This window comes from Dipodomys merriami, unplaced genomic scaffold (assembly GCF_024711535.1).
Source record: "Dipodomys merriami isolate MVZ:Mamm:240054 unplaced genomic scaffold, mDipMer1.0.p SCAF_4, whole genome shotgun sequence".
NCBI classification, from domain to species: Eukaryota; Metazoa; Chordata; class Mammalia; order Rodentia; family Heteromyidae; genus Dipodomys; species Dipodomys merriami.
In genome coordinates, this window is record NW_027205603.1 from 40,490,089 (window position 1) to 40,505,099 (window position 15,011).

Consider the following 15,011-nt stretch of genomic DNA (forward strand, 5'->3'; position numbering starts at 1 on the left):
GTTGGATACTCTTAGAAGAAGAACACAAAGGCTCAATACCTATGTGCATCTTACCATACACAATAATATTTATTGAAATGAACTCCAGGAAATGGAAACAAAATGTTTTTCCTTTGTTGCTGTTTCTGTTTTCTTTTCTTTTTGTCATGTTTAGGAGGGCAAGGGGATACAGAAATAGAGGGAGAAAGGGTGAACAAATGCAGAAGTGGTACTCACTAGACATTAAGTTGAAAATGGACAACAGAATTTGTGGGTGGAAAAGGAGGAAAAACTGGGAGGTGAAATGAACCCCAAGGTAAGTATTCAAATGTTTTTGCTTTCATGCAATTGTTTCTAAGATGCTTTTTTAGTTGCTTTGTATGTCCTTCCCCCACGCTATAACCCCTGCTTTCACTGTATTTGATGTTGGTATAATTTGTGAGGGGAAGGGAAAAAACAAATTGTTTTTTGCAACAATGAGATTGCAACAATGAGATGTACAAATCGTTATGTCAAAAAATGAACTTTACAACTTTGGGAGGGGGTAGGTGGGGGCAAGGGAGGAGATGGGAAGGGATGGGAAGAGGAAACAAAGGAGGAGAAATGTACTCATTATCTTGCCCATGTAATTATCACCTCTCTGTATGGTATTTTCACAATTAAAAAAAGCCTATAAAAACTAAAACATTAAGCAAAAATAAAGAACAATTTATTATTTAAAAAAAACTGGGAGAGAGCAGGGGAAAGGGTGACATTGTCCAAAAACAAATGTACTTTTTACCTAACTTATGTAACTGTAATCTCTCTATATCACCTTTAGAATAACAATAAAAACACTTTAAAAAATCAGATTAGAGGGCTGGGAAGATGGCTCAGTGGTGGAGTGCTTGCCTTGCATGCATGAGGCCCTGGGTTCGATTCCTCAGCACCATATAAGAAGAAAAAGCTGGAAGTGGTGCTGTGGCTCAAGTGGTAGAGTGCTAGCCTTGAGCTGAAGAGCTGAGGGACAGTGCCCAGGCCCAGAGTTCAGGCTCCACGACTGACAAAAAAAAAAAAAAAGAAAAGAAAAAAGAAAAAAAGAAAAAAAATCAGATTAGAGGCATGGCTTAAATGACAGAACACCAGCTGAGCAAGCATGAGGCCCTGGGTTCAAACTCGAAAAAACAGATAAACTATAAAGAGAAGATTCTTCCTATATTCTTTAGTAGTCCATTAAAAATTCACTGAAGCTGGGTACCAGTGGCTCACACCTGTAATCATAGCTATTCAGGAATGTGAGATCTGATGATCATGGTTGGAAACCAGCTGGATGTAGAGTTGTGGCTCAAGTGGTAGAGCATTAGCCTTGAGAAAAGCTCACGAACAGTGCCCAGATCCTGATTTCAAGCTCCAAGACTGGTACGTGTGCACTCTCTCTCTCTCTCTCTCTCTCTCTCTCTCTCTCTCTCTCTCTCTCTCTCTCTCTCTCTCTCTCTCTCTCTCTCACACACACACACACACACACACACTATGCAAACACACACACAATTCATTGGGAATATTATAACTTGAAAAAGTCAGTTTCATCTATTTCAGAATGTGATCTTATTTAGAGATAGGGTCATTGCAGATGTAATTAGAATAATGTCATCCTGGAAGGGGGCAGGCTCCTGATCTAGTATGACTAGGGTCCTTATAAGCAGCCCACCCCTTAAAGACAGAGACACACAAAGGCAATGCCATGTGAGACCACCAGAGATTAGTGAGCCATGCATCAGTCAATGTGAAAGATTGTCAACAAATGACCAGAAGCAGGGAAGAGGCAAGGAAGGATTTGAATTTGAAATTTCCAGTTTCCAGAACCGTGAAACAGTGCCTTTTTTTTTTTTTGGCTTAAGCCACCGAATTTGTCATGCTTTAGTGTAGCAACCCTAAGAAACTCAAATGTTTGCTCCACTGGATTAAGTTGACAATTAAAACTCAATATAGCCAGGATCTAGAAAATTACTATTCTAACAGTATGGAAAAAGTACTTTGTTAAACTATTTTTAAAATGCATGTGGTATTTATGGTTCAAGTAAAATTTTATATTCTTAAGTACTGACACAAATATAACACTTCTGTTCTTCACATACAGCACCTTGCAGAGTGCCTTGAACATAAATCATCCCACAGCACATCCTGTGGCTTAGCTTAAAAAGATTAAAAAGGAAAATAGCCTATACATATTAAAATACCCATTTATAGAACTTGAGCCATAAAATGTATACAGTGCTACTGAAAAGTGAGAGTAATCATGGAAAAGAATTTACATGAGGTTCATCAAGGCAAAATTACATCTCGAATCTATCCATGGTTAGTAAAGAAAACTATGTACTCTGGAGTTTATTGGATTATTGAGATTGTATATTTTCTGTTGCCCTTATTTTGACTTAGGAAAAACTAATCTTGGCACTTACATTATGTGATAGAAGTGGACAAATAAGCCAATGCAAATTTTACTTCTATTAACTTGCTAGGTGAGTTTAGAAAGAAAAGAAATTGAATATGATGAAAAATGAATTTTGAGGGTTATTTGTGAGTTCTTAATTTTTTCCCTCCTGAATACTCAAGAGTTGAGCTTTGTTTGGGCATCAGAGGGATGATAAAGCTTGGTAAAAAGACATCAGTCGACACCAGCAAAGGATCTGGAGACAGGAGCCTAACAGAGCAGAGACCATATAGTGCACCCCAACAAAAGGGCACAATTTCCTGGCAACAAAGGGTCCATGAAAGTTACCAGACAAGATCAGCTAGTTGGTGTGTTCTGAGAAGGAGCGCCTTTCTATTCCTGAAAGACAGCAGCCCCACTAACCCTCCTGTTTATTCTGGACATTTGGCTTTTGCCGAACCAGACTCCCTAATCTCCTGGTTTTCCAAGTGTTTATTAATAGTTGGGAAGAGTAGAAATTCAAATTATTAGAGGGTAAGTACCTTAGTAGAATTGAACCTCAAACTTATCTGAAATCTTGTCCTGAAAATATGTTCCTGGGACTATGAAATAAGTTAGGAAGCTGGGTACAGTTGCTATCCCAACTTGCAAGAGCCAGAGTTGGAGGATCATGGAATGAGACCAACCTGGGCAAAAATTGGAGATCTCACTGAAAAATAACTAAAGCAAAAATAGGTGAGGGCATGCATGGCTCAATTGTGTAGAACATCTGTCTACCAAGTATAAAGCTCTGAATTTAAACCCCAGAGTGATAATAACTCATAATAATAATAATAAATAGTAATAATAATGGCAATATAAATTAATGTGATGGCGCATGTCAATAATTCTAGCACTAAGGAAGCTCTGAGCACTAAGGATGATTGAGAGCTTGAGGTCATTTGAGAATTCAGCTACACAGTGAGACTGAAGAAAAAATAATATCTCACAAATTAGATTGGTGACATAAGCAAAATTAATATTTACTGATGGTTTTCAAAATTCTAGTCTCATTGCTGTACATTTCCATACAGTATCATTTAGTATTTTTAGAATTCAACACTGTAATTTTTATAGAAATAATAAATATACATTTTATAAACATCAAAAAGACTGAACTGGGTATAGTGGTACATACCTGCAATCCTACCACATGCAAAGTCTAGATTTGGAAGCCTAGCATTACAAAGACAAACCAAAACAAAGCAAAAAAGTTTGGCCGGGTATGGGGTTGCACTCCCATAATCTTAGCACTCAGGAGGTGGAGACAGGGAACTGTCAAGTTTAAGGCCAGCCTGGGCTACACAATAGTTCCCAGACTATCTTGAGATTTTAAAAAAATGAGACTTTGAGTGTTTTTGTTTGTTTTAAGCAGTGCTGGGGATTAAATGAGGAGCTTCAAGCTTCTTAAATGGGTCCTCTGACCACCAACTCATATCTCTCACCCTGATTTTTGCTAGAGCTATTTTGTAGAGGTTCTTGCTTCCTGCGTGGGCACATACTGGGTGCAGTTCACTTATGTTAGGTCTCCTGGTATCTAGGATAATAGGCATTATCCTAGATAATAGTACATTACTATGTCTAGGTCTTCAATGAGTAGGAATCTCATGGACTCTTTTTTCCTGTTTGGGCTGGCCTCAAACTGTGAGTCCAAAAATCTCAGCCTCCCAAATAGCTAGAATTATAGGTGTGAGCCCTTGATCCCAGGCTGAGAGTTTGTTTTTACTAATTATTATTTTCCTTTAAAAGGAATATGGTCTTATATGCTTATTTCCCAATTGAAAAAATGAAACTTGCTAAATATGACAAAGGACTTATGCTATAAACAAGAATCATTTGTTGCATCCCTTCATTCTCTCAATTCCTTTTCATTAGTGCATTTTAAATCTCCTTTTAGTATTTACTTCCTCATTTCCAAATCACATGCATATACAGATATTTCTTGCTTTTTCAGTCTTAGAGATTGCCTGTTAATTTCCTTCTATGGAAGATGAGGATTTAGTTCCCTTTACCCTCTCCTCTTACATATTTTTCCTTCTTCCTAGCCTTTGGGTGTATTTATATCTAATATTATTTGGCTATGTAAGTATTATTTATAGCTGAATCACAAAGCACACTAGAATTCCATTTCTTGTCTTATAACTCATTGTTTTTACCAGTTTAAAAAATAACATTGTATTGTTGTTTTGGTTTTCTGTGTTCCTAGGAATGTATCCTCAATTTGCTATTCTCTATGTAAAACTTTGCCTCTGGCTGTATTTACATGTTCTGTCCCCTTCACATTTATCTTCATTATTCACTTGAGGTCTTTAGTTCTTTTCCTTCTGCTCCATATTGTTCTGTGAATTCTACAGCAAGCGGTTTCCTCTCTCCATTATCTTGATTCTTTCCCATTCCTTCCCCTATGTCAGACTCTCCATGTTCCTTTAGCCTTCATTTTTCTCTTGGTTTACTCCCTCATTGTAGTAGAACACACCCTCCAGGAGCTTCTTCAGAATGGTTAAGACCTCACTTATATGAAAATGTCTATGTTCTATATTTAGTTCAACACTACTTTTATTAGGTATAGTTCCCCCTCAAACCCTCCTCAAAACTCTGAAGACATTTCTTCACTGTCTTCAAGTTTTAATGATGCAGTTGTAAAATTTCATTCCACTTAAGTCCTTGTTTTTTTTCTGGGCTCTTTTTCTCCCCTCTGAAAGTTTTTTCCCCCCCCTCTGAAAGTTTTTAAGGCTCATCCTTTACCCTAGTGTTCATATGTGTTGGGCAGACAAATATATTAAGAAGATTTGTATTTGCTTCGATTAAATGCTTGGGGGTATTACCAGTCTAGGATTAATCTGAATTAAATTCTTGGCTACAGATTGATCGGATCAGTTAAATAGGCTGAATTGGGCTGTGAGCCTGTGTGAGGCCTGATTCTGGTTCCACATTCTCAGTGGCAATTTCTTTCTACTTTATTCTTGCCCAAATTTGAAACGACCAGTTTCCCTTGTGGTCCATTAGAAGAAATGTAGGGATTTGATTCTAATTTATCCTTACACTGAAGATGCAATCATTAGGAATTCTAGAGTTCTATTAGAAGAATCTATTAGACTTCCTAACTTGGATTAGTCCTGAGCTTTTTTCTCTGGTCTCATTCCCCCAAATGCTGTGGGATTCCAAGTCACAATAAGCTGATCTGATGCTTTCAGGATCGCAGTGTACCAGTTAAGTTTCTTGGTTTCAGTCTTTATTCGAGGTCTGGCTAGAGATTTCCTTATTTTCTTGTCTGCTGATTTTAAGATGATTAAAATGTTACAAGGCAGGCATGGTAGTGAATGCATATAATCCTTGCATCTTTGGGGGCTGAGGCAGAAAGAGCAAGAGATCAAGTCCAGCTGAGGTTACATGGTAAGAGCCTATGTAACCCACCTCCTCCCACCCCCCCCAAAATGAAACCAAAAACTTAGATTTTGTCCAAGAGTTATAGTTATTTCTAGCAGGGCTCATATCTATCCTGCCACCTTCTTGCAAGTCTATTTTACCTTTTAAGCCTCATATTCTTCACTTGAAATATGTTTGGTGAAGAATCAGTGAGATTGTTAGTATAAAGTTCCTACCCCTGGATCTGGCCCCTCAGTAAATATATTCTCTTACTTTTTTAAAATTTAATTTATTTTTTTATTTTTTGTGAACATACTGTACAGAGGGGTTACAATTACATGGGCAAGATAATGAGTACATTTCTTATCAAGCATTGCAGCCTCCTCCTTTGTTTGCCCTTCACATCCCATTCTCTTACTTTTAAAAGGCTATTTCTGAGTTAAAACATAGATTGTTCCATTTTGTCATAATTTTATAGGCACATGGTACGCTAATACTAGAGGAATCAGAACAGAATAACCTAAAGTCTTGAAAAATTGCCTGTTTATTAGGAATTACAGTCAGGGAACAAGAGGCATCGTTTAAGTGGTAAAGTGCTACCCATGAGTTAAAAAAGCCAAGTGAGAGGACAGGCCTTGAGTTCCCGCCCCAGAACCGGTGCACATGTACAAGCAAATACACACACACACACACACACACACACACACACACACACACACACACATACACACACAGAGAAGAAATACAACTGGTTCTATTATTTCTATTTCTATCCAAATAACAACCAAGTAATTTGACATCATTAGTAGCCTAGATCTTACCTGAGTAGTATGAGAGTTCTTGAAGGGAAATCCTCAATTAATTTGTACATTTCTTGAGACAAAGGAACTTGGAATCAAATAATAATACTCTGAGGGAAAATAAAAGAGATGCCATTTCCTATCACATACTAGGCTAGTCCCCAATTTTTTTAAACCATCTTTTATTGTTACAAAGTGTCAACTTGTACAAGAAGGTCCTTTAAAAGACTTTGGTATGTTCAGTCTACCCAATGACCCTTCTTTAAAAAAATGACTTCTACCCTGTGCCATGTGGTCTTGGGCCCAACTCTGCTCTCATGTGGCAGAATTGACTCTTCTGCGTTCTTTGGGACACTTCTTCAGCAGGTGCATCGTGATATTCTTCACAGCCAGCATTGTCTCCATACAGGTGGGTCTGATGAGCATCTCTGGGAGTAAAAATCCAAAATGCCCAGTGTCACGTAGTTCAAAAGCAAATGCATAGGGTATTCCAGTTTTGTAAGCCCAATCCAAGGAGCTACCAGAGCTTACATCTACAAGTTAAAAAAAAATTAGCCTTACTTAAGACTCTGCACAATTTTTCAAAATGTTTATTTTATCCTGCTTACTAAGCATCATTCCAATAATATACCTTTTGGATTGACTTAACAGTAGTTACTTGACATAGACTTGTGCAATTTATAAATTGTATCTGCTACCATCTTTGAAGAACTTGTTTTGGTTTTGGTTTTGGTTTTTGGTACCAGTTTTGGGGCTTGAACTTAGAAGCTGGAGGGGTTTCCTTTCTGTTTAAAAAATTTTTTTATGTTGAAGGCTGGCGCTCTACCACTTGAGCTACAGCTCTACTTGCAGCTTTTTGGTGGTTAATTGGAATCTCATAGACTTTCCTCTGGATCTCTGGCTGGCTTTGAACCTTGATCCTCAGATCTCAGCTTCCCGAGTCACCAAGAGTACAAAGCCTGAGTCATGGAGTGGCTCAAGATCTAGTTTTACCTACTGATGTTCAGCTTTCTGTTTTTAGTTCTGAGCACTCAGTTCTTCTTTCCTTTCAAGGTCTAAAATATTGAAACTTTGTTTCCAGAAAACTTCCTTATTTTTTCTGCCTCTCTAGTTCTCTCTTGCTAAACTTGTTCTCAGCCTTTAGCTTGGAGTTTTAGGACTCTAGTTTCATAGGAGTCCTCACCTGGCCAAGGCAATCACTAAATCACTAACTCCCCCCACCCCCCTCAGTCCCTTTTCTGCAAATCCTTTTTTGCAAATCCTCTGGCCAAGTGTTTCAGTTGTCACATTAAAGTCTTTTTCTGCTCCCATGATGCTCCTAGCTCCCCTCTTCGCCCCTACCCCCCGGCTTTTTTTTTTTTTTTGATAGTTTCATACTTAAGGTGAGGTAGGGAGGTCAGGTCTGACAGGCGCCATATTGGCCACATAGTTAATGGTAAGGTCTGGCATCTTGTCTTCATGATGACCCCACCTCCCAGGTGATGGGCATGCCGGAATCCTTGGAGGCAGGGGCTGGCACTTGGCTGATGGGTTGCTGGACCTGTCAGTCCGGTGTCTGGAACTGGGAATTCATGTGAACCTGCTCCCTGCCCCGACTCTATTTAGGCATGGAACAGCATAGGGCCATTATGCCATGCTGTGTGTCTCTGTGTTAGCACCCTGTGTCCTGTCTCCTGGCCTCCCAATTCAGCTCCGATCAGAGCTGAATTAGTTTGTTGGTATTGTCTGAATTGGTTTGTTGGTATTGTCTTTGTTTTTTGTTTCCTCGCAGGGCCTGCTTCCTAACAGTGTTAAGTGTATTTTCAGGCTGTGGGCCTTTGTTACAATGGGCTGCTTGTGGACTGCTAGTGGTCTAATAAAGACTCCAAGATTCGATCCTTTAAAATGTGGCTTCTCTGATTATTTACCTTATTACAAATGATTCCTTCTCATCTCTTCTTGTCTCTTCTTGTCACCTCTTGACACCAATTGTTACCATCTTCTCTGAAAGGAGAGGATCTCTTTCTTAGGACCTAGTTTGGTTCATTCCCTTTCTCTTACATCTACATTTGCCTTAGCCAGAATACCTGAAGATTCCTTATTCCACCTGCCCAGGCCACACACCCTTGGTGACCATTCTCTTTTTCTTCTTTGCCTGAGAACTCAACAAAGAATTTAGATATGCTGCTTCTACATCCTTAAGCAGTTTCAGTCTTGCTGATTATTTTTCTTTTTCTAGTAATATGTTAGACCTCAGGACTAACAAAATATTAGTTTAGCTCATTTGTTCAACTGAAGCCTCAACACTTGAGCCCCACCTCCAGCTCAGCTTTTTGCTGGTTATTTTGGAGATCTTTTTATGCCTGGCCTGGCTTTGGACCACAATCTTCTGGCTCTCAGCCTCCTGAGAAGCTGATATTATAGATGTGACCCACCAGCACCTGACTTCAATCTGGTTCTCATTTCTACTTATCCATTTAACACTGCTCTGGAAGGCCACCAAGAACTCCAAGCTTAATCTCCTTTTCTGGTTTCTGTTTTCCCCTCAGGTCCTACTTTCAGCCTCTCCACAGCACTTTATATAGCTGACAATCCGTGCTGGCAGCTCTTCCTTCTGGTCCTGTGACTTTACAAGCACAGAGCTGGCAACACAGGCACTAAAGACAGCCTTCATGCCCTGTCTCCAGCACACCACCTCCTGTGTGGTGGGCCTCAGTGTCCCTTTCTTCAAAAAGTAGATGGGGTTGTTGTGAAATGAAAAGAATATAGATCATTTGAAATCATTATTTACATCTTTATATCCCCAACATCTAGACTGTAGTTTTTAATATGAGCTCTTATGAATCATTAAATGAATAATTGTTCAAAGAAAAATATGCTATTCAGGCTTGGAATGTGGCTTGCCTAGCATGCATGAAGCCCTGGGGTTGATTCCTCAGTACAACATAAACAGAAAAAGCTGGAAGTAGTACTGTGACTCAAGTGGTAGAGTGCTAACTGAGCAAAAGAAGCTCAGAGACAGTGCTCAGACCCTGAGTTCAAATCCCAGGACTGGCAAAAAAAAAAAAGAAAAAGAAAAAAAGAAAAGAAAAAAGAAAAGAAATTTCTATTCTTCTTTCAAATTAAACTATATATGATCCACTTTGGTATAATACTATTATTGTTGTTAACTTTCCAGAGCATGTTTATTTATGCATAATTACTTTTTTCTACTGTTGTTCTTAGGATCAATTAGAAGAGAATCATAATGTGAAAAACGACAGCTAAACGGCTCTGCTGTCTTTCAGATTCCTCTTGTGTTGGTTAAGTTCACCTTAGCTGTGGCTCCAATGTCCCTCTGGTTAGAGAACATTGGAACTAGAAACAGTAGTCACAGTGGCCAAAGCCAGAGACAGTATGTGCCCACTGCTATGTGAGGGTTATGTGAACCGCTCATTTCCATGGTAACAGACTATTCTCCATAAACATAACTATGACTGTGCCTTTATGCAAGGCTGAATGTGAACTATTCATGAGATTTTTAAAGTTAATGTTTCAGCGGGGCACGCCAGTGTCTCACACCTGCAATCCTAGCTCCTCAGGAGGCTGAGATCTGAGGATCACAGTTTCAAGCCAGCCTGGGCAGAAAAGTCGCAGTATGACTCTTATTTCCAATTGACCACTCAAAATCTGGAAGTGGAGCTGTGATGCTGTGGCTCAAAGTAATACAGTTAGCAAAAAAGAGCTTAGGAACTGCGCGCGGGCCCTGAGTTCAAGCCTCATGACTGACAAAAAAATAATTTAAAAAATTATTTCAAGCCAGTTGCTGGTGGCTCATGCCTATAATTCTGGCTACTCAGGAGGCTAAGATGTGAGAATGGTAATTCAAAGCCAGCCTGGACAGGAAAACTCATGAGGCTCTTATTTCCAATTATCCACCAAAAAAGCCAGAAGTAGAACTGTGGCTCAAGCGGTAGAGTGCTAGCCTTGAGCAAAAAAAGTTCAGAGACAGTGCCTAAGTTCTGAGTTCAAGCCCCAGGTCTGGCACACATGTAAAATTCATGTTTTAAAATTGCCCATATCCATATTATGTTGGTGTTTGTTGGTAATGTGATTTCCTTTCTATACTGTTGGCTTCCCCCCCCCCTCCCCCCGCCTATTGAAAAACAGCTGTAGCTTGGTATAGTGGTAGATGCCAGTAAACCTAACACTCAGGAGGCTGAGACAGAGATATTGCCAGTGTGAGGCCAGCCTGGACTACATAAACAGAGACTCTCTTCAGAAGAAAAAAAAGAACAATAACAGAAACAAAAAAGATAGTTCTAAAAAGGTCAGCAATATGAGACCAATGATCATGCGCTTTGAAAAAATCTCGATACTTGTATTATTCTCATTATTTGGATAAACTTACTAGACAAGCAGTGGTAATGGACATGCCAAGCTCTGTTCTAAAGGCAGAAGAAAATGAGAGGTAGGGCATTAAGGGCAGCTAGCTTGAGAAAGTCAAGGAGAAATTTGCTGCCTTACTGATATAATCAGATGCTTATATTTACACATAGTCACGTACCATATTGTTTACAGTTATAAACATACACAGGCAATTAGCTATACATGATTTCTTGTTGGATTTTCCGGTTAATCAAGTTAATAACATTTTAGAATTTGACAGTCCATGAGAAAGGCTCAATTGCAATTTCTGATGTTGCAATAATATTTCTATTTTGAAAACTAAAGCCTAGATTAATAATTCTGGCTAGAATGGTATATGCAACCTATTTAGGACTAAAAAAAGTACATCTTCCAGATCTTTATCTAAGTTCATTTCATGTTTCCTTATTTTATATAAAATGAGAAAAACTTTTAAATAATCTTTCAAGAGGAAATTCAGCTGTAGGTGCAATGTGCAATAAAGCATTTCATAGCTAGAACAATGAAGAAAAGGAATGAAAAGGAAGCTATTGTAGAGGTGAAACATTTACTTCATTATCTTTCTGAGGCCCATCTCTAACCTTATACCACTTGCAATTGCTTAAGGCACCATTTTGGTGTTTTCTGCTGTGAAAAGTATCTCAATTCAAGTCCTAGTTATTACCACACACTCAGCATATTCTTGGCTTAGAATTTGTTTAAATTAATACAGTGATTTTTGTCAGGCTATGTAAAACTAATCAGACAGAAACTCCCTCCATCTTCCTTTGGCCAAGTTGATAGTCACAAATTTCACTTTAAGGAGAATATACTCTTCTTTTTAAAAGGAAGTCCTGGCATAGGATATTGGTTTAAGAGATGGGTCTCATAGCATACACATAGCATACACAGGAAACTTACACAACATGCTGGAGGCAGGTCCATATTTGTACTGTACCCCATGTACTGACTGAAGCGCCTTTACAGCTTCATGAGCTGCAGATTCCTGGGAAGAAACAACAACAACCAAAAAACTTGTATTGTTGCATTGAAACTTCTAGCAACATTGATATGGGGCTTAATTCTTGTTGGCTATCACTATACAGAATACCCATGGGTACATTAGTTAATGAGTATTTTTAATAACAATATTATTTTACTCTTAGATCATATGGTATATTTTGCAACATATTTTACATTTACTTTTTGTGGTGCTGGGGACTGAAATATACTTTACAACATATCCTTTCATTGGGGGTGATCCTCACAGTAAACCAGTGATCAATAACATTTCTATTCTACAGGTAAGTAAAACAGGCTCAGTAGTCTAGTGGGTATGCTGGGACTATGTAGCAAAGATGGAGTAAGCTGTGATAAGTACCCATATTTTTTTCTCTTTTTTTATTGTGAAAATATTGTGCAGAGGGTTTACAATTACATGGGCAAGATAATGAGTACATTTCTTATCAAGCATTGTAGCCTCCTCCTTTGTTTCCCCTTCCCATCCCTTCCCTTCCTCCCTCCCCCCCACCCCATCCCCCCCAAAGTTGTAAAGTTCGTTTTCGACATGACTTGTACATCTCATTGTTGCAGTACCCATATTTTTTGAGACTGACTTTGTGTCTTTTCCTCTTCAATGTAGTTTAGAGATACCAGTTACTGTTTGCTCCAGAATGTTTGACAGAGCAAGAGCAATGTTAGTCTTACTAAAAGCTCTATCCAGTCTTTAGTAATCTGTCAGGGTATAACAGATGCTTAATCAATATTTTTCATCTGAGTGTTGAGTAAGCATGCCTGCAAGAGTATTAAGGCAATCATATTGAACCTTAAGTATATATTTCAAAGGCTCAGTGTTTTAGTGGATAAATACAAGGTATTTAAAATACATCTGGACCACTTAAAAAGCAACAGATAAAGATTGGTGGTGGTGGCTGCTGTTTTCTTTCTTTCTTTCTTTCTTTCTTTCTTTCTTTCTTTCTTTCTTTCTTTCTTTCCTTTCTTTTTCTTTTTTTCTCCTCTTCCTCTTCCTCCTGCTCTTCCTTCCCCCTCCTCCTTGCCATTGTCTCCCACCTCCTTCTCTTCTTTGACTGGCTTCTCTTATTTTGTGTTTCTCCTTAGTGGAAACAAGAACATCAGTTTCAGAATGCTTCATGACTTCTAAAGTTACAGTCACCTCTCACAGGGCTTGGGTATGTGCAGAAATTCTAAGGTGGAGCTCTTGCTATTAATGTCAAAAGTCAGGAAAAATCCTCAACATAGTCAAAATCCTAAATGGTGGAGATTCTGATATGATCTGTCCTTTAAAACATCCTAAAGCACTCCTTTTTCACAAGGAGTTAGACAAGTATTGTATAACAAGTGAGAGGAAGAGAAGTATATTGAAACCAGTATGCATTTCTCCCATTTCTATTTGCCTATGAATAATTTAATACTTTAATTGAAGCACTCTGGACAACACTGTGGTGTGTGTTGGTCTGAGTCCAACATTGGTGTCCTCATTCAGCTCAGGGACCCACAAGGCAGGGTTTGTAGCAAATGGTACCCTTTGTGAATGTTCAGGGACCAGGTTCTAGGAGTCAGCAGATTACTTGTTATTGATCTCAGTGATGATGGTATTCTTCTCACAGGAGCCAACAGAAAAAGGATGTAAACAACATAATGAGCTGTCTTCATGGAGACTCTTCTAAGATTTCAGTATCTTCTCCAATAGCCATAGCAATATTCCATAGCAAGGGAAGATATTCTACATTTAGAGAATTACTGAATTCTGCTAACCAGAAGACTTTTGTTTCTCATTATTTCAGATAACCAAACCCACAGAAAAGGAAAAAAAGCTACTTTGCTTATTTATACAAAATTTTACATAGCTTTAACCTTATGAGTTCACTGTACATCTGCCATTTGTATATAGGTATATATTGATAAAGAGTTTAGATATGATTTATGCACAGAAAGGAGAAGTTTCATTGGATTTTCTAAGAATTCTTTTTAGTGATACAGTTAGATACCTCCTTAAAAGACTACTTAAGTGATCAAGTGATCCTTTTTTAGTGTGCTATTTTGTGGTTTGAACTCAGGGGTTTGTGCTCTTCGTTGGCTTTTAGACTTGAGGCTGGTACTCTTCTACTTGAGCCACACCTTTACTTACGTTTTTATGAAGACAATTGGAGATAAAAGTCTCTTGAATTTGTCTGCCTGGTCTGGCTTTGAACTGTGACCCTCAGACCTTAGCCTTGATTACAGCATGAGCACTGATTCCCACTGATCCTTTTTTTCCATTGTTTTTTCTTTCCAATTGTTCAAAAGGAACTAAGCCTTACTTACTAATCCTTAGTTAAGTAAGGAGCACATTTTTATTTACATATTTGTTTATTTAAAGTGACTTAATGGCTTTAAACGGTAGCAGAAAATGACTCAAATATGGATGGGATGTTTTGGAACCATTCTGGCAGAATTTATTCATTTCTGCTTAATAGTCAAGGATTGAATTTCTGAGAATTTTTTTTTTAATTTTAGTTTCAACGATTAATCTTATGCTTAACAGACTTCAGGATTTCTTTCTTTCTTTTTTTTGTTTTTGGGTCCGGTTGTGGGGCCTGAACTCTGGGCCTGGGCGCTGTCCCTCAGCTCTTCAGCTCAAGGCTAGCGCTCTACCACTTGAGCCACAGCGCCACTTCTGGCTTTTTTCTTTTTGCTTATGTGGCGCTGAGGAGTCGAACCCAGGGCCTCAGGTGGCAAGGCATGCAAGGCAAGTGCTCTACCACTGAGCCACCTTCCCAGCCTCAGACTTCAGGATTTCTAACCAATGGCATTAGAGACTTGTTTAGTGAATGGTTATTCACTACGGTGGGGGAGAGGGGCAGTCCTAAGCATCACAGAATATTTAGTCTCAACCTTGGCCTCTATCCTCTAGATGCCATCCCTCCTCCCTCTTGTGCCTCCTGACACTGTTACAAGCTGATTGGGAGGCAAATTCATTCATGGCTATTAACTGTTGACTTACCCTTATGCCACATCCTCCAAACTGAAGACCAAAAGAAAATAAGCTGAAC

The 15,011-nt window shown here is 38.8% G+C and overlaps 1 protein-coding gene and 1 long non-coding RNA gene across 10 annotated transcripts in view; one reads left to right on the top strand and one right to left on the bottom strand.

Moving 5' to 3' along the window:
* LOC138805777 (uncharacterized) overlaps nt 1-15,011 on the top strand; it is a 152,571-nt gene that overhangs the window by 11,135 nt on the left and 126,425 nt on the right. The window lies entirely within an intron of this gene.
* Cpa6 (carboxypeptidase A6) overlaps nt 6,254-15,011 on the bottom strand; it is a 267,672-nt gene continuing 258,914 nt past the window's right edge. For 5 of the 8 annotated variants that reach the window (XM_069990861.1, XM_069990868.1, XM_069990862.1 and 2 more), the window contains 2 exons: nt 11,881-11,965; nt 6,254-7,127 (listed from right to left, as the gene is read on the bottom strand). In XM_069990861.1, coding sequence (XP_069846962.1) covers nt 6,910-7,127; nt 11,881-11,965 — 303 coding nt within the window. In that variant the 3' untranslated portion in view covers nt 6,254-6,909. Of the gene's footprint in view, nt 7,128-8,501; nt 8,578-11,880; nt 11,966-15,011 lie in introns of those variants that run through there. The other 3 variants (XM_069990863.1, XM_069990866.1, XM_069990867.1) reach the window with 3 other exon arrangements.